The following is a 19,989-nucleotide window of genomic DNA, read 5'->3' on the forward strand; positions in this document are numbered from 1 at the left end:
TCAATGATGGTACTTCACTGAAGATTTGCCTTATTTCAGATGAAGATCTGAATCTGCAGGTATTAAATTTGTGAATGGTGGACAAAATTTAAAGTATTTCCTGTTCAATTGGAAGACAGCTGACCCAGTGATTTGGTATATTTAAATTCTATTTTGCAGTCATTTCCAATTTTGCCAATATTGCACAGGCAGTTGAAAAGTAACTTGAGTAACAAAGAAGAAAACCTTCTCTCCAGCTTCAAGTAGCCTTTGGATAAAAGATCACCATCAATTTGACAAAACAATAGTTGAATAAGAAGCAACAGCTTTCACAAACAGGCTCATTTGTTAAAATCATAACCACCTTTTTCTTGAGATCTTCCAGTGTTGCCATGCTTTCTTCAAGTAGGGAGGCCATGAACTGGCCAGTATATTACTAATGTGGACATTTTGAGAAGGAATAACCTTTCAGTAATATTGCTCGTGTAGCCAAAGGAGGGAAAGCTGAAGTTTAATTTCATGGAATTGAAGACAAATTATTTGATCAGGTGGAAATTGCTTGAGTGGAATAAAACAAAGTAGGGATAATGGTTCGGTCCGGAATAACCCAAGTAGTGGTGTCTCAAAAAGATCTCTACTGTGTTGCGTGTTTCTTTTGCTGTGTCTTTTCTGTGGCTCTGTTCCAATTATGGCAATCAGTGAGTTTGCCCTTCTTTCTGTGTTATCTATGTCTTAATGCTTAGAGTCGCCAGGTATCAAATGATACCACCACAAGTTTCAACTGGCTATCGATCAAAGAGCCAAACACCAGTTAGTTAGTTCAAGGTCAAGGATACTTTATTTACACACAATTAGTCATGCAACATAAACATTACTAGTTAACTACACTTATTAGCTAACACAACCTGTACTTAACTTTGGGCACCCGGCTTAGGTCAGAAAACAGTGGCCGCTGTTCAATTCTGGATCTCTCGGGTTCGAAGGAGTAGCTGCTGCTCAGCTGGGCTCATCCGTCTGGTAGCGGGCGTTGAACTTGGACTCGCTTCTGGTGTTGCTACGATTGGCGATGACCGTGACCAGGGTACCAAGGCCAAGAGAAACATATGGCGAACTCTTCTTCTTATACTCGGGGGGGGGTTCGCGCTCTTTTGGGCGGTCCTTCGATTTGAGCCTTACTAATTGGGTGATCCCTGATCACCCTGTTCGATTCCTGAGCCAATAAGTGGGCGGGGATCTGGATGGCAGGGCGTGTCCCAAGCGGTCACTGACCCTGTTGTTTGCGTTTCCCTTGAACAGGGAGTGGCGCCGAAATGTCTGGGACTGTCTCGGTTGCTTGAGTACCAGTCCTTTGTTTTGGTGAAGATGGGTCATCAAATGCTAATCAGCCCGATTACAATGCTAATTGGACGGAGTTTCGATACCCCCTGGACTTCTGGCTTGTGAATATGCATTTCAGGCTCTGAGCCTGCCTGAGTCTTGGCTTGTCCATTTTACCCGGTAGGCTTTGCGAGTTTCTCTGTACCTAGTTGGAAGTGGCCATCCCAGATGGCTACAACTGTGACCTCAACTACTCCCTTATTTATCAATGATTTAAATGACGGAATAGAAAGCTACATATCCAGATTTTGCTAACAACATAAAATATGCGGAATTGTCAGCAGTGTAGATGAAGAATAAAACTGTACAGATAAATTGATATACCCATTCACTTAATCTGCTAAATCGATTTCAGTGGATGTAAATGTGAGGTTATCCATTTAGAACCTAAAAAGGATAGAACAGGGCACTTTTTGAATGGTGAACAGCCAGAAAAGGTGACATTCCAGGTACATATATAATTAAAATGTCAGCAGGTGTAAAATATAGTCTAAAAGGCTAATGAATTCTCCCCATGGCTGCGTGGGTCTCACCACCACAACCCAAAGATGTGCAGGGTAGGTGGATTGGCCACGCTAAATTACTCCTTCATTGGGGGAAAGGAAAGTTAATGGAATTCTGGCCTTTATGTCTAGAGCATTAGAATGCAAGAGAGTAGAAGTCATGCTTCAGTTATACAAATCCCTGGTTAAAACACACCTGGAACATTGAGAGCAGTTCTGGGGACTGCACCCTAGAAAAGATATTTGCCCCTTGATGGAGCGCAGCATGGATTTACCAGTGGTACCTTGACTCCAAAGGTTCGTATTGTGAGGAGAAATTACACAAAGCAAGGTGTATTCCCTGTAACTTAGAAAGTTAAGAGTGATTTGAACAAAGTTATAAATGTTTCAAGCAAAGATTAAGGTAGATAAACTGATTAGGGAGTTGAGGTGTAGGGGAAATTTGCTCTAATTTTTAGACTTTTGGGTGGAATTGGGGAACCCTCTACCTACAATAGTAGAAATTTGGACCTCTTCCACAAGCAAGTGTGTATGATTTGTTTATTTGCATGCTAAATGTACACCTATGCTGAAGCCCATGTTAGTTTTCCTTGTTTAGATTTTATGGGCCTGTTGCACAGTAGCACAGTGGTTAGCATTCACAGTGTCCGGGTCCCAGGTTCGATTCCTGGCTTGGGTCACTGTCTGTGCGGAGTCTGCACATTTTCCCTGCATCTGCGTGAGTTTCCTCCGGGTGCTCTGGCTTCCTCTCTCAAGTCCAGAAAGATGTGCTATTAAGTAATTTAGACATTCTGAATTCTCCCTCCGTGTACCCGAACAGGCGCAGTAATGTGGCGACTAGGGGCTTTTCACAGTAACTTCATTGCATTGTTGATTTCATAGAAATTTCATAGAATTTGCAGCGCAGAAGGAGGCCATTGAGCCCACTGAGTCTGCACTGGCCCTTGGAAAGAGCACCCTACTTAAGGCCCACGCCTCCACCTTATCCCCGTAACTCCACCTAACCTTTGGACATTCAGGGCAATTTAGAATGGCCAATCCACCTAACCTGCACATCTTTGGAAACCCACGCGCACACGGGGAGAACGTACAGACTCCACACAGGCAGTGACCCAAGCCGAGAATCGAACCTGAGACCCTGAAGCTGTGAAGTAACTGTGCTAACCATTATGCAAATTGATGTTAAATCAACTGTTAACTTTAAATCTGAGATTGATAGGTTTGTGGTAACCCAAGTTATTAAGGGATATGGGGGAAAGCATATGGAGTAAGGTACAGATCAGCCAAGATCTCATAAAATGGCCGAACCAGTTCAAGGGGGTAAATGGCCTATTCTGGTTCCTATCTAATATGGATTAGGTTTCGGTCATTTTTCATCCCCTTTTCAAACCTTAGCATTTAATATTTATTGACGTGGTAGGGCACCAGCTCAAACTAACTAATCAAGTCGGATGTAGGTGAGAAAGCGTATCAAAATAACATTTTGGTTTCCTGTTTAAAAACTTGGCTATTGATTTTGAGGAAGTAATTATAGAACATAGAAAAATACAGCACAGAACAGGCCCTTCGGCCCTCGATGTTGTGCCGAACCTTTGTCCTAGATTAATCATAGATTATCATAGAATTTACAGAGCAGAAGGAGGCCATTCGGCCCACCGAGTCTGCACCGGCTCTTGGAAAGAGCACCCTACCCAAGGTCAACACCTCCACCCTATCCCCATAACCCAGTTACCCCACACAACACTAAGGGCAATTTTGGACAATAAGGGCAATTTATCATGGCCAATCCACCTAACCTGCACATCTTTGGACTGTGGGAGGAAACTGGAGCACCCGGAGGAAACCCACGTGCACACGGGGAGAACACGCAGGCTCCGCACAGACAGCGACCCAAGACGGCGTTGCGTAAATGAAGTCAACTGCGCGTGCGCTGATTGGCCGGCGCCAACCCGCGCATGCGCGGTTGCCGTCCTCCCCGAGGCCGCCCCGCAAGAAGATGGTGGATGGATCTTGCGGGGCGGCGGAGGAAAGGAGATTCTCCTTTAAAGAGGTTGGCCCGGCCTCCCCCCGCCCCCACAGCCCCCCCCCCCGCCCCCTCCCCCAGCGTTCCCGCACAGTTCCCGCCAGCAGCAACCAGGCGTGGATGGCACCGGCGGGAATCTGTCGTGTCGGAGCGGCCGCTCGGCCCATTCGGGCCGGAGAATAGCGGGGGTACCGGAGAATCGCTGTTGTGAGTGTCTCGGGCGATTCTCTGGCTGGCGCGCGCAGAACTCGACGGGGCCGTTCTCGCCGGTTGGGGGAATGGCGGGACGGCGTCAGAATGGCGTCACGCGATTCAATGACGTGGCCGGCGATTCTCCCAACCGGCACGGCCTCGGAGAATCGCGCCCATCATTTCGGTAATGTGTTTTTATAACATAGATATTTGATTTAAAATAAGACGCATCATTCATGTCACAGAAGGAAGGGTAGGCAACAGAACTTGAAACCGTACCCTAATATGTATTTCAGCCTTCAGGAAAGAAAATTAAGGCAGAGGGAAAATACAAGTGAGACTGCTGGTTAGCAGCAAGCTTTTAAGTAAACATTTTGTATTATGTGTTTCTTGGTCTTCAGTAATTTGTACTACTTGCTAGGGTTAAAAGGATTAAATTGTGAGGATAGGTTGCAGAGATTAAGCTCCTGTTCCCTTGAGTGTAGAAGATTAAAGGCTGATCTAGTTGAGGTGTTTAGGATGATTAAATGATTGGATCATTATTTTCCTCTTTCAACACTATTTCCTCTGGTGGGAGAATCCTGGACGAGTGGGGAGACCCTTAAAAGGGGACTTTGAAATATATCGCCGTTCCTTCACTGTCGCTGGGGCAACATCCTGGAACTCCCTCCCTAGCAACATAGTCGGGGTACCTGCACCTCAAGGACTGCAGCGGTTCAAGAAGGCAGCTCACCACCACCTTCTAGAAGGCAACTAAGAATGGGCAATAAATGCTGGCCTAACCAGCGATGCCCACAGTTAGTTAAAATTGAGATTGATAGATTATTGTTACGCACTGGTAATAAGGGTGATGCAACCAAGGTGAGTAGAGTTCAGTTACAGATAAGCTATGATCTAATTGAATGGTGGACCAGTCACGAGGGCCTAATAGCCTACTTCTGTGGTATTACAAAGAACAATACAGCATCGAAATAGGCCCTTTGGTGCTCCAAGCCCGTACCGGTCATGATACCATCCTTGGCCAAAATACTCAGCACTTCCTTGTGCCGTATCCCTCTATACCGACCCTATCCATGTACTTGTCAATATGCCTTTTGTACGCCGTTAATGTATTCCTGCGTTAACTGTATTTTCTGATCTTAAACGATTGCTATTTGAGCAAAACACCATCGGGATGGTTTACATCTGTAATTTGATTTGCAAAACTGATTTACTTTATGTGCAGTGAATGGCACTTTACAACTGTGCTCCAATAGATGAATAAAGAACATTAAAAAATGGATATTGTTGAATGGATAATTTAACCGAAAATGTTACACACCTGGTAAATGAATGCAGCTTTACTCACTGGACAATATCTAATCCATGATCAAAGTCAACTCTACTTGCAACAAAGCTAAGCTACGCTATATGCTATTTATTTTGAGTTGCAATTGATTTTTCAGAACAATCTTTAATGGTCTGTGTGTTTATATTTTGGGACATATATTTGTTCAACACCAAACCAAGTTTGATATTGTAACTTCTGGAAAGCGTGCTTTGTGATAGTGAAGTTTAGTTTCACAGGATGTTTTTAAATTGTAGCGTGTAGAGGAGTTATTTTCAGATCTGTTGGAAATGGAAGAAAGCCCTGACTAATGGAAACATCAATTTTAAATAACCTGTTTGGATTTAATACTTAAAAGGCACGACTGTAGCTTCAGAACTAAATTAACGTAGATTGCATACATTTTCCTGCAGGCAGAGGAGAAAGCAGATGCATTAAATAAAGAACTACTCATGACCAAGCAGAAGTTAGTGGATGCAGAAGATGAAAAGAAGAGATTGGAAAATGAAGCCACTCAGGTAATTGAATTGTACCACTCTACACGTCTTATTCTTCACTTGTTCAAATATTTTGTGGTTTAAATTACTGGCGAGACATGCAATGATGGCTCCATGGGTAAATGCAGCAAAATGCACAGAAAGGATTTTCTGAACCCCTGGTTATGGCACTGAGGGAGTCGAGGAACTGGAAGGGGTTGGTGCGGGGTGGGGAGGAGCATAGGGTGTCGCTCTATGCGGACGACCTGCTACCATATGTGACGGACCCGGTGGGGTAATGCCGGAGGTAATGAAGATCCTTAGGGAATTTGGGGATTTCTCAGGGTACAAGCTCAACATGGGGAAGAGCGAGCTGTTCGTGGTTCACCCAGGGGAGCAGGAGAGGGGGATTCGCGAGCTCCCACTAAAAAGGACAGAGAGGAGTTTCAGGTATTTGGGGGTCCAGGTGGCCAGGAGCTGGGGGGCCCTGCATAGGCTTAATTTCACAAGGCTGGTGGAGCAAATTGAGGAGGCGTTCAAGAGGTGGGACGCGTTGCCGCTGTCCTTGGCGGGTAGGGTGCAGTCAGTCAAAATGACGGTGCTCCCAAGGTTTTTGTTACTGTTCCAGTGCCTCCCCGTGTTTATCCCGAAGGCCTTTTTTAGGCGGGTCAACAGGCGTATAATGAGGTTTGTGTGGGCACGAGGGACTCCGAGGGTGAGATGGGTGTTCCTGGAGCAGAGTAGAGATGGGGGGGGGGCTGGCGCTGCCCAACCTCTGTGGGTACTACTGGGCCGCCAATGCGACGATGGTGCGTAAGTGGGTAATGGAGGGGGAGGGGGCTGCATGGAAGAGGCTGGAGACGGCGTCTTGTGTGGGTACGAGTCTGGGGGCACTGGCAACGGCGCCGCTGCCGTTCCCTCCAAGGAGGTATACCACGAGCCCGGTTGTGGCGGCTGCCCTCAAAATCTGGGGGCAGTGGAGGCGGCACAGGGGGGAAGTTGGGGCCTCGGTGTGGACCCCAATACGGGGGGACCACCGATTCGTCCCAGGGAGAACAGATGGAGGGTTTTCGGGGTGGCACAGCGCAGGGATACGAAGGTTGGGGGACCTGTTTGTGGACGGGAAGTTCGCGAGCCTGGGTGAGCTGGAGGAGAAGTATGGGCTCCCCCCGGGGAACACCTTCAGGTACTTACATGTAAGGGCAATTGCCAGGCGGCAGGTAGTGGAATTCCCGCGGCTGCTGCCACGCACGGTACAGGACAGGGTGCTCTCGGGGGGGGGGAGGGGGGGGGAATCTCGGAAACATACCATGTGATGCAGGAGGAGGAGGCCTCAGTGGTGGAGGTGAAAGGTAAGTGGGAGGAGGAATTGGGAGAGGAGATTGAGGAAGGGACGTGGGCAGATGCCCTAGGGAGGGTGAACTCTTCCTCATCGTGCGCGAGGCTCAGCCTCATACAGTTTAAGGTGCTGCACAGGGCACACATGACCGGGTCAAGGATGAGCCGGTTCTTTGGGGGCGAGGACAGGTGTGTTAGGTGCTTGGGGAGCCCAGCGAATCACACCCATATGTTCTGGGCATGCCCAGCGCTGGAGGAATTTTGGAGGGGTGTAGCGAGGACGGTGTCGAGGGCGGTAGGTTCCAGGGTCAAGCCGGGCTGGAGGCTCGCAATATTTGTGGTGGCAGAGGAGCCGGGAGTGCAGGAGGTGAAAGAGGCCGGTATTCTGGCCTTTGCGCCCCTGGTAGCCCGGCGGAGGATTCTTCTTCAGTGGAAGGTTTCGAGGTCCCCAAGCGTGGAATCCTGGATCAACGATAAGGCGAGGTTTAGTAAGTTGGAGAGGGTGAAATTCGCCTTGAGAGGTTCGGTACAAGGGTTCTTTAGGCGGTGGCAACCGTTCTTAGACTTCCTGGCAGAACGGTCGACATTGGTCAATGGCAGCAGCAACTCGTTTGGGGGGGGGGGGGTGTTACTTTATTTTTGTTATTTACACTGGGGGGTCTGAGGGGGTGTATATATTTGTTGTGCTAAGTCGGGGTGTTAATGTTAATTTATTATTTATGTATAGGGGGGAGGGGGGGTATGGAGGGTTGCTTTTTTGGACTGTGTTTTGTACTTAACCCTGTTGGGTTTCTTTTTCAGTTTGTTATTGATATTTTATGAAAACCTTAATAAAAATTATTTTTTTTTAAAAAGAAAGGATTTTCTGAGGCCGACAGTCTTGGGTTACTGATTGTAACCAAGGTCGTCATGGGCAAGAGATTGATTGTCAAATTGGTTTCCGCCTCGCCAGACTAGAGATAGGAAAATAGTGTACAGTGTCTCCTCTTGATCAGTACCAAGCATTCCATACTGGATGGTATGAACTCATGTTTTGTGCTCCGCGATTGCAGTCTGTTCAATTGAATAAATCTATTAGCATATTCTTACCTGGTTGATATGAAGAATTCTTGGAAACCTTATCAGAGAGCTACCCCTCCATGAAACCATACTTTACCTAACACAACTTGCTAGTATCAGGAAAAGAATCAAGGGTTAAATGAGACGACTGGTTAAAGACAGTCTTTTGAATAAACATTCTTGGTGAATAAACATCCCTGGTGTTCAGTAATGTTAATATTGGGAAACTCATGTCAATAGATAATTTTGCACAAATTTATTGTCTTTTTGATCTTGTTTCTTGGATGAGCATTTTGCAAACATGGATTACATTTATCGATTTTGATAGATTTGAAAATATTATTTTTAAATTCTCCACACCTATTTCCATAGAATCTCTACAGTGCAGAAGGAGGTCAGTTGACCCATCCAGTCTGCATCGACTCCACGAAAGAACACTCTACCTAAGCCCTCTGCCCCACCCTATCCCGTAACTCAGTGTATTGACCATGGCCAATGCATCTAACCTGCATATCTTTGGACTGTGGGAGACCTGACCACCCGGAGGAAACCCACGCAGACCTATTTTGATAGTTTTCTGTAAACTTTGCAATAAAAATCCGTACCACAACAGCTCAAGTGTTCCTTGGGTAGTTGCAGCTTATGATTCAATCAGTTGGCTAAATTTTTAAGTTATGCTAAAAATATTAGTAATTGATATCATTGTGGTACCAGCCAAGTTTCAGGATGTCAATTTTCTCTGTCTGAGTATTCTACAAGAGCAGCATCAGTTGTGTCTTGGTTTCAATTCTATATATGGTTCTACCTTTTATAGCTGAAGGAGATGTGCCGGAGAGAACTAGACAAAGCAGAATCAGAAATCAAGAAAAACAGCTCAATCATCGGCGATTACAAGCAGGTCTGTAGAACCCAAGAGGTTTATTGCAGTTAATTCTTTGGTCAAAGTTGGAAAACAGATGATGCCAAGGGATTGTTGCTTGTTGAGAGGCGTTGCTTAGAAACTAATGAACATAAGAAGATGTAGAGCACAGCCTGAAAGAAATCCTGCAATGCCCATGAAAATGCCATTTTTGAAATATACAGTCTGTGTGAACCCTGTAAATTTGAAATGCAAACAGAAAATGCTGGAATTAAGCAACAGCTCCTTTGGCATCAGGACTAGAAGAGAGGTTGCTATTTCAGGTGGAGAACTATTGCCAGAACAGTTTTCTGTTTTATGCCAGTTTCCCTCTTAAATACTGCTGCTTTTTTATTCACTGCTCTATTTCTGGGATGCTGGAAATTGTGTATTGTGCATTTCCTTATAACCTCATTTAAGAAATGGGGCTGCTCATGTTACTGGAGTGATGTCAGAGTGTGGGTGGAGCTGAGCTCTACTTCTGCTTTTTTAGTTTCAGTTTGAGAAAGCTTGGGTGAGTCTGTGAGCAGCACTGCTGGTGATCTCTGCCGTGAAGGACTATCTCTTAATCATTTGGTGAATTCAGAAGAATTGTAAATGATTTCAGTATTGAATATAAATCTAATGTGCTCCTGTTTAGAGGTTTGTTAAGTTTTTGGATGTTAAAAGAACAGCATACAGATTACTTAGTGTTGTATTCTTTGGGGGGTGTACTTGAATTAATGGTTGCTAAGATAGTCACTGTTTGTTTTAAGAAGGTTAACTTGAGTTCATAGAATAAACATTGTTTTGTTTTAAAAACCACTGGTCCATTTTCTGCTGTACCATACCGTAGAGTATGCCGTGTGCTCCCCATACCACAATCTATTAAAAGTTATGGGTCAGGTGAACTCCATGATACACTTTGGGATTCTCTAAATCCTGACCCATAACAATTGGGGGCTCGAGGGGGATAAATGTTTTTCTATTGGATTGGCTTTGTTAACTTAAAGACAGTGAGGGGTGAGCATATTGTGGTTGCTTTTCAGGTGTGGTATTTTAGTTTAAGTGGGGAGTGTATTGTGGACAATGGCTCTTTCAGAGGCTCAGAAGTTTTTGGGGGTGGAGACGGTCACACGCAGTACCTTATGGACAGAGACTAAAAGCAGACTTAAATTTGGCAAAAACATTGCAGTTAACGTTACCTGACAAAATGCGAAAAGATGAGGTCATTATGGCAATTGCTAATCATTTAAAGTTGCCTGAGATACAATTTGACTCATTGGAAATGGCAAAAGTTCAGTTGCAAATTAAACAAATGGAACATGAGAAAGAATTAAAGCAGCTTGAATACGAAAGAGAGAGAGAGGAAAAAGAAAAGGAGAGAGAAGAAAGGAGGAAAGAAAGAATAGCCGTAGCAGAAGAAAAAGAAAGGGAGATACAGATCAAGGAAAAAGATAAAGAGAGAGAGTTTGAACTTCAGAAAATGGCCATGAAACATGACAGACAGTTAAAATTGGCAGACGTAAAGGGAAACGTACAGTTGGATGTTAGTGATGAGGATAGCGTCAAAGTCAAAGGCTTGATAGGGATCTATTTAAATATGTCCAAGCATTGCCAAGGTTTGACGAGAAGGAGGTAGAAGCCTTTTTCATTTCATTTGAGAAGGTAGCTAAACAGGGCATGTGGGTATTACTGATTCAAACAAAGCTGGTAGGTAGGGCTAGTGAAGTGTTTGCATCACTACCGGAGGAGGTATCTGGGACGTATGAGGAGGTGAAAAAAGCCATCTTAGGTGCATATGAACTAGTGCCTGAAGCCTACAGACAAAGGTTTAGAAATTTAAGGAAAGAATTTGGTCAAACATACATGGAGTTTGAAAGGATCAAACAGAGTAATTTTGATAGGTGGATAAGGGCTTTGAAAATAGATCAAACGTATGAAGCTCTCAGAGAAATTATACTTTTGGAGGAGTTTAAAAATTCAATTCCTGATGTAGTGAGAACTAATGTGGAAGAGCAGAGGGTTAAAACTGCGAGATTCGCAGCAGAAATGGCAGATGATTATGAATTAGTTCATGAATCAAAGTTTGGTTTACAACATCAGTTTCAGCTTGTGAGGAATAGAAACTGGGGACATGAGAAATACTCAAGTGGTAGTGGTAAAGGTGATCTGTTGGGAGATGTTAAGGAGAATACCTCAGACTAAAAAGGAAATCCAGGAGGGTGGAAGAGACATGAAAAGTTTCAAATGTTTTCACTGTAATAAACTAGGCCATGTAAAGTCACAGTGTTGATGGTTGAAGAAAAGCACTGGGAAGGCTGATGTGGTAAAACAGGATAAGACAGTGGGGTTTGTTAAAGTGGTAAAGGAAAGCCCAAGTGAAGTGAAGGAGGTGCAAAAGATTGTACAACCTGATCAAGAGATGATTGATAAGAAGGTGCCTGATCTCTTTAAAGAATTTACTTGTGTGGGTAAAGTTTACTCATGTGTATCAGGAGGAGCAGGTAAAGAAGTCACAATTTTAAGAGATACGGGAGCTAGTCAATCTTTAATGGTAAGAGATGAGGAGCTATATAGGTTGGGAAGAATGTTGCCAGAAAAGGTGGTAATATGTGGAATGCAGGGTGAGAGGAGTAGTGTTCCATTATATAAGGTAAGGTTGGAAAGTCCAGTGAAGAGTGGTGAAGTGGTAGTCGGAGTAATCGAGAAACTATCTTGTCCAGGAATACACTTTATCTTGGGTAATGATATAGCTGGACCGCAAGTGGGAGTGATGCCTACTGTGGTTGATAAACCAGTGGAAAATCAGACAACTGAAGTGTTGAAGGACGAATATCCTGGGATTTTTCCAGATTGTGTGATAACAAGGTCGCAAAGTCACAGGTAAAGACAAGAGGAGAAATCAAAGAGTGAAGATGAAGTGGAAGTGCAATTATCAGAAACGATTTTTGATCAGATGGTTGAAAAAGAACAAGAATAGATGGAGGATAAACAGATATTTTTAGTTCAGGAAAATTGGCAGAGTTACAACAAAAAGATATAGAAATAAAACGGATGTATCAGAAAGCATACACGGAAGAGGAATCTGAGTGTATACCAGAGTGCTATTACCGTAAAAGTGATGTCTTGATGAGAAAATGGGAGACCTTTACATATGCAGGTGGATGAAAAGTGGGCAGAAGTTCATCAAGAGGTATTGCCGGTAGGGTATAGAAAGGAGGTGTTGCGAGTTGCACAAGAGGTACCAGTGGGAGGTCATTTGGGGATAAGGAAAACTCAAGCTAAAATCCAAGAACATTTTTATTGGCCTGGACTACATAAAGATGTTAAATTTTGTCAATCATGTCACACATGTCAAGTGATAGGGAAACCCCAAGCAGTGATAAAACCAGTGCCCTTAATACCCATTCCAGCATTTGAGGAACCTTTTACAAGGGTCCTAATTGATTGCGTAGGACCGCTTCCTAAAACAAAAGTGGGAATCAATATCTTTTGATTATAATGGATGTGTCTACTAGGTTTCCAGAGGCCATTCCAGTACATAATATTACAGCTAAAAAGATTGTGGAGGAGTTACTTAAAATTCTTTACTAGATACGGACTACCCACAGAAATACAATCGGATCAAGGATCAAATTTTACTTGAGGTTATTCAAAGAAGTAATGGATATCTTAGGAATAACACAATTTAAATCAACTGCCGACCATCCAGAATCGCAGGGAGCGTTAGAAAGGTGGCATCAGACATTAAAGACAATGTTGATGGCTTACTGTCAAGATTATCCAGAGGATTGGGATAACGGAATTCCACTCGTACTGTTTGCAATTAGGGATGCTCCTAATGAGTCAAACAAATTCAGTCCTTTTGAACTAATTTTTGGTCATGAGGTAAGAGGACCACTTAAATTGATTAAGGAAAAATTGGTGGGTGAGAAATTGGAAATTACGTTATTGGATTACGTGTCAAATTTTAGGGAAAGATTAAATAGTGCAGGTGAATTGGCTAGACAACTTTTGAAAGTTGCACAAAATGTGATGAAACGGGTCGCGGACAAGAAATCCAAAGTTCGTAGTTTTGCCAGTGGAGATAAAGTGTTAGTGTTGTTACCAGTGGTAGGTGAATCTTTAAAAGCTAGGTTTTGTGGATCTTATCAGATTGAAAGGAAATTAAGTGAGGTGAATTATGTGGTAAAAACACCAGATAGAAGGAACAATCACCGAGTGTGTCATGTGAATATGCTTAAAAGGTACTTTGAAAGGGGAGAGAAAAAGGAGGTTTTAATGATTCTAACTCAAAGTGACGAACCAAATCCAGATGACTGTGATTTTGACATAGCTCAAATTAAACTGGAAAATGATGATCTTAAAAATTGGGCTAAATTGGTGAGTTACCTTCCAGAGGAAAAACAAACTGACCTGAAAGAGTTATTGATATCACATGGGCAAGTTTGTGGAGATAAATTGGGAAGTACTAAAATGGCTATACATGATGTAGATGTGGGAAATGCTGTTCCAATCAAATAACATCCATATAGACTTAACCCTTTAAAATTGGCACAGGTTAACAAAGAGATTGAGAGTATGCTTAAAAATGGCATAATTGGAGTGGGTTTCAGCCAATGGAGCTCACCCATAGTGAAGGTACCTAAACCAGACGGTACCCAACGGTTGTGTGTGGACTATAGATAGGTTAATGCAGTTACAAGAACTGACTCTTATCCTATCCCACGTTTGAAGGATTGCATTGAGAAAGTGGGACAATGAGCTTTTATTTCCAAATTGGATTTACTTAACGGTGTTTGGCAGATTATCCGAAAGGGCGAAGGAGATTTCAGCTTTTGTGACTCCAGATGGTCTATACCAATTCAAAGTAATGCCATTTGGCATGAAAAATGCCCCAGCCACATTTCAACGGTTAACTAACAAAGTCGTTTCAGGATTACCCAATTATGCTGTATACATCGACGATCTGGTCCATTTTCAGCCAGACATGGACAGAACATTTGAAACATCTGATGGAGGTACTCGATCGAATTCTGGAGGCGGGTTTGGTGATAAACCTAGCCAAAAGTGAATTTGAAAAGCCCAAATCACTTTCCTTGAGTTTTCGATATCCTCGAGGCAAAGGGAAATAATGCGATTTCTTGGCATGAGTGGATTTGTTCGAACATGTTTGAAAAGGTTTTCATAGATAGATCATAGACTTTACAGTGCAGAAGGAGGCCATTCGGCCCATTGAGTCTGCACCGGCTCTTTGAAAGAGCACCCTACCAAGCTCACACCTCCACCCTATCCCCATAACCCAGTAACCCCACCCAACACTAAGGGCAATTTTGGACACTAAGGGCAATTTAGCATGGCCAATCCACCTAACCTGCACATCTTTGGCCTGTGGGAGGAAACCGGAGCACCTGGAGGAAACCCACGCACACACGGGGAGAACGTGCAGGCTCCGCACAGACAGTGACCCAAGCCGGGAATCGAACCTGGGACCCTGGAGCTGTGAAGCAATTGTGCTAACCACTATGCTACCGTGCTGCCCACGTTTTGTAGCGTGATTGCCCCACTGATGGATTTGCTGAAGAAACGTCGAAAATTTCAATGGACAGCGGAGTTTCAACAGGCATTTGACTGCCTGAAAGCTGTGATAACCAATGCTCCTGTGTTGGAGAATTACAATCTGTGATCAAATTGAACTAAAGTATCTGACTTTAAAGAGACATGCCGAGGCGTAGAGAATTGGACGGATCGTGCAAAGACCTTCTTGTTCAACGAGACTGTCAATCATGAAGGATTTCCATTGGAAGAAGAACGAAAAGAAAAATTGACTATATTATTATACATGTTTGCATGTGTTGTCGTTTGAAACGATAAAGTATATTTACTGTGTGCATTTCTTAAAGGATGGTGAAAAGGTGAAAAATGAAACGATCTTGAAGTTGATGGTTTATTTTGTTTTCTTGGGGGGGTGGGGGGGGAGGTGTCATGTGAAAGTACTCTTTAAGAAATGAGTGTTTAAGAAATGTACCTTTAAGAAATGGAGCTGCTCATGTTACTGGAGTGATGTCAGAGTGTGGGTGGAGCTGAGCTCTACTTCTGCTTTTTTAGTTTCAGTTTGTGAAAAGCTTGGGTGAGTCTGTGAGCTGCACTGCTGGTGCTGCCATGAAGGACTATCTCTTAATCATTTGGTGAATTCAGAAGAATTGTAAATGATTTCAGTATTGAATATAAATCTAATGTGCTCCTGTTTAGAGGTTTGTTCAGTTTTTGGATGTTAAAAGAACAGCATACAGGTTACTTAGTGTTGTATTCTTTTGGGGGGTGTACTTGATTTACTGGTTGCTAAGATGTTCACTGTTTGTTTTAAAAAGGTTAACTTGAGTTCATAGAATAAACATTGTTTTGTTTTAAAAACCACTGGTCCATTTTCTGCTGTACCATACCTGTAGAGTAGGCCGTGTGCTCCCCATACCACAAACTATTAAAAGTTGTGGGTCAGGTGAACTCCATAATACACTTTGGGATTCTCTAAACCCTGACCCATAATAGAAGCCAGTTACATTATTTGTGCTGCATTTGGCGTTTCTCTCCATTAGTGAGATGGTGTGCCATATTAAATGGATCTAGTAATGCAGTGGTGTAAAATTAGACTTTCAAGACAGAGATCATGCGTTTAAATCCCACCATCATCCCATTCAATAAATCTGGTACTTTCAGTATCAGCAGCCATGAAAGCTGCTGGATAATTATAAAAATCAAACTATTCCCCACTGGCTTGCTGCCCGCACCCCCCCCCCCCCCCCCCCCAAAAAAAACCTTCCTTGTGTGCAGATGACTGCCGTTCCACTCTACCTAGTTGTCTCTTGCTGTCCTCTGATGAGGACCTACTACGGCACTCTTATTTTTACAAACCGGTGCTTTCAAGTAGACAGCCCACCACCACCTCAGGTCAATGAATGTGACCTTGCCACTGTCACTCTGAAGGTTTCTCTTTCAATTATTATGATCCTTCTGAAAACTGCTCTACTGGAGTAGATGAGTTAGTGACAAGTAGCTCTTCTAAGAAATTCTTTGGGTATCAGCCCCATATTTTTATAGTCCTTGTTCATTTATAATTTTTTTTAACACTTATCCTTTACTTGCATGTAATAATTTGTACATTGGGATATATTGTGGAAATCTAGGATCTTATCTTATTCCTGTCGGGCATTCTTATTATACGAATCTTTACAGATTCAGGTATTTAAATGAGTTTGCTTCTCATAGGATTACTTCCCTATTGTAATTTGTCCATGAATTGGGAAGCCTTTCTCCTTTGTGAGTGCAGAATTGTTTCTATTTTGTATATGCTTTCTATTTTAAGCTTTGTATGGATCATGCCAAATATTGGTGATGTTTAAGGTGATGCTTGAAGCTGCAAAATACATGTTCCATTTTGCCCTTTTTCGCCCCGCAAACAGGGTTGACAATCAGTGATCTAAATATTAAAAATCACTTCCTATTTCCAAACCTTCACATTGTCTTGATTTTTCATTGTACTCGTCTATCAACATTTATCATGTTGCGAGATGAATATTTTCTTTCAATTTTCCTGTTAACTTTTACAATGTAGTTGCAGGTCCTGGCCACTAAAAGGCACTGAGGAACATCTTTTCATTGTGTCTCAGTTCAGTCAACTCGAATATTAAATTTTGAATTCATCAACTGACCATGAACACCTCATTATATAAAGTGAAGTCTTGTAAGATAATTTGCCTTTTGTCAATTAGCATTGGATGCAGGTTGCTAGACTGTTGTTATTAATCTGAAGTGCCATATACTGTACGCAGTGGTGAAAAGGTTATAGTTTTACTCTTCCTGAGTCTTCAATGTCCTTTTTATAGATCTGCTCCCAATTGAGTGAGAGGTTGGAAAGGCAACAATCGGGAAATAAAGCTGAGTTGGAACAAATTCGGGTGAGTCTCTGCCCAGTGTAAATTCATTTCTGGTAAATAAATAGATGAATATTCTTGGATTGATTTTGTTTCAATGACAGGGAAACAAAGATCCAAATTTGCAATTTTGTTTTGATTTAAAAGAAATAGCTTGTGGCAAAACGCACTGGGAGATCAATGAATGGAGCATGAATGGTGTTATATTGGTCTGGAACTATAGTTACTTACAGTGAGCTGATTGAAGATGTGCCATCATGGAGAGATGCACAATGAAAGACAATGCTTTCCTGTCTGAAGCAAGGATTTGAGAGCAGCTGTAATTTTAAGAACCTCTTTGTGCCAGGATAGACAGCAACCTTGATGGCCTGTGCCAGTGGGTGCGAGTAATGAGGAACTTTGAAATTAAATATGTATTTATTGGGCCCAAAGTTTAAAATAAAATTCATGAATGTATTGTCAGGAAAACCAATTTAAATTAGTATGGCTACATATTACATCCTTATAAATGATGGAAGTTAGCCGACCCTGTTAATATTTAAGACCTAAAATGTAACTTAAATTATCAGTGCTCCATGTAGATTTTCACCAATACAATTGGTTAAACCTCAGTTAAGCTGTGTGTTTTATCTATAAAATTAATTGATGTCATTCAGGAGAATATGTGTAAAGATACATATTGGTTATGAATCCACATACAAAAGTGAAAGAGGTTAGGGGGTGGTACAGTGGTTCGCATTGCTGCCGCACGGCACCGAGGACCCGAGTTCGATCCCGGCCCTGGGTCACTGTCCGTGTGGAGTTTGCAAATTCTTCCCGTGTCTGCGTGGGTCTCACCCCACAACCCAAAGATGTGCAGGGTAGGTTGATTGGACAGGCTAAATTGCCCCTATATTGGGGGGGGGGGGGGGGGGGAATAATTGGGTACTCTAAATTTATAAATAAAAGTGAAAGAGATTAAACAACCAAGTCTTTCTTTTATTTTTGTGGAGGGCTGTATAGCTCTTTCCAGAATGCAGTTGGAAACTGGCTGCATTTGTTGCAACGATGTGCATGCGCAGTGCTAGTGCTTTACTCTTGTTATGTCACTATGAGCAACAGCGGCCATAAATATAAACAAGGAGCAACATGGCAGCGCTTTTACTCAGCTTATTTCGGGAACGGAGGCCAGTGTACAGGAATGTTTTTACTCTCTCCACCTTCTTTGTGAGAAGTCTCTGCCTCCCTCCCATCCCCACACTTACCATTAGTGGTGTCCATCCTGGAGTTTTCATTTGTGAGCCTCAAGCTAACCTGTTAACAGGGATGGGAAGGCTGACCACCCCCGCCCCCATCCACCTGCTCTATGAGCTCCAGATGAGGTCGCCCGTCTTGCCGCTTTTTCAAAAAACAATCTTTGTTCCGGGCAACTTAATGACTGAGGATGAACTTGGGAGCTTGGTTCCTGCTCCTGCCCATTGTCTCCCTGCACTCCTTCCAACCTGCCTAATGCTTGAAATGCCTGTCAATCAAACGGTTGCCATAGCATTTCGTCCCTGGTCAGAAAAAGCTGGGCATGGTGATGCCGAGGCCCCGGGTTCGATCCCGGCCCAGGTCACTGTCCATGTGGAGTTTGAACATTCTCCCAGAGTTTGCGTGGGTCTCTCTCCCACAACCCAAAAGATGTGCAGGGTGGGTGGTTTGGTCACACTATATTGCCCCAAAATTGGGGGAAAAGCAAATTGAGTTCACTAAATTTAAAAAAAAAGAAAAAGCTGGGTGCAGCGGAGTGACATCATTGGAGACCGGCGCAGGCGCGGAGCAGTGCACAGATGGTGGCCATCTTGCAGTGGGAGGAGACCGTGTTGGCAACCTGAGTTCCTGCCCTATTTTTTATGTGTGTCAATCTTGCTCCATGATGCCTTGTTTTCACAATCAAATTATTTCTTAAACTTTGTGGTGTCTTCAAGTGCCGAAAGACACGCAGTTTAGGTAATTTGGACATTCTGAATTCTCCCTCTGTGTATCCGAACAGGCGCTGGAATGTGGCGACTAGGGGCTTTTCACAGAAACTTCATTGCAGTGTTAATGCCAGCCTACTTGTGGCAATAAAGATTATTATTATTATGTAACCAGATTAGGTTATGAATTTTCTGTGAACGCTGAGTTCAGTTTTCCAATGTTAATTACTCGGCAATAGAAGAACCAAACTGTAAAACGTCTTGAAAGTTTATAAACAGAATTAGCTTTTGCATTGAAATGTAATTACTGTGCTTGGGTTTTATTTTTAAGTGAAATATGCACGTTTTAAAGATTGTGCTGTACTCTTGGAATCTAAAATCTAAAAATCACAATGACTAAATGTCACCGTAAACCATTTAGTTTGGGTGAAGTTATACACTGGAGCTCAGCCCTCTGTCCTTTTGAGAACCGAAAGGTTTTCACTTCTATAAAACACAAATATGCTTCCAAAAGCTAATACTATATCAAAAGTGAAAAGTTAATGTTATATTGAAATGAATGGCCACATAACTTTGTAAACGGAATATTTCTGACCTTATAATGAATTTATAATCTTTTTCTAGTGGGAAATGTGAGCGCCTTCCCTCAGCACCGACCCCTATTAGGCCAATGAGTCTGTCCAGTGAATAGCAGAATCATACAAAATAGAAAAGGCACTGCAATTTCTCTCAGACCCAGAATTCGGGTCAGAAAAGTGAGAGGTTCCTGGAAATTTGTATGCCTGCGTATTTAGAGATGGAGATGAGACTGAGCTCAGCAGCGATGATCTTCATAATCCACCTGCTGGTGCTTGAAAGGCAAAATTCAATAAGGTGTAATAACCAGTTAGGTGAGATAATAATGAGCACTTGGCACTCACGGAACCACAGCCCAGTGAGGAGCTAATGCCTTTGTCTGGGTACC

At 43.0% G+C, this 19,989-nt stretch overlaps 1 protein-coding gene across 5 annotated transcripts in view; it reads left to right on the top strand.

The window, feature by feature from the left end:
• The window catches only part of rabgap1 (RAB GTPase activating protein 1), a 286,948-nt gene that overhangs the window by 257,664 nt on the left and 9,295 nt on the right, over window positions 1-19,989 (top strand). For all 5 annotated transcript variants that reach the window (XM_072488399.1, XM_072488395.1, XM_072488396.1 and 2 more), the window contains 3 exons: window positions 5,815-5,919; window positions 9,089-9,172; window positions 17,038-17,109. In XM_072488399.1, the coding sequence (XP_072344500.1) occupies window positions 5,815-5,919; window positions 9,089-9,172; window positions 17,038-17,109 (261 nt within the window). The remainder of the gene's footprint in view (window positions 1-5,814; window positions 5,920-9,088; window positions 9,173-17,037; window positions 17,110-19,989) is intronic.

This window comes from Scyliorhinus torazame, chromosome 22 (genome assembly GCF_047496885.1).
Source record: "Scyliorhinus torazame isolate Kashiwa2021f chromosome 22, sScyTor2.1, whole genome shotgun sequence".
In the NCBI taxonomy this organism is placed as follows: domain Eukaryota; kingdom Metazoa; phylum Chordata; class Chondrichthyes; order Carcharhiniformes; family Scyliorhinidae; genus Scyliorhinus; species Scyliorhinus torazame.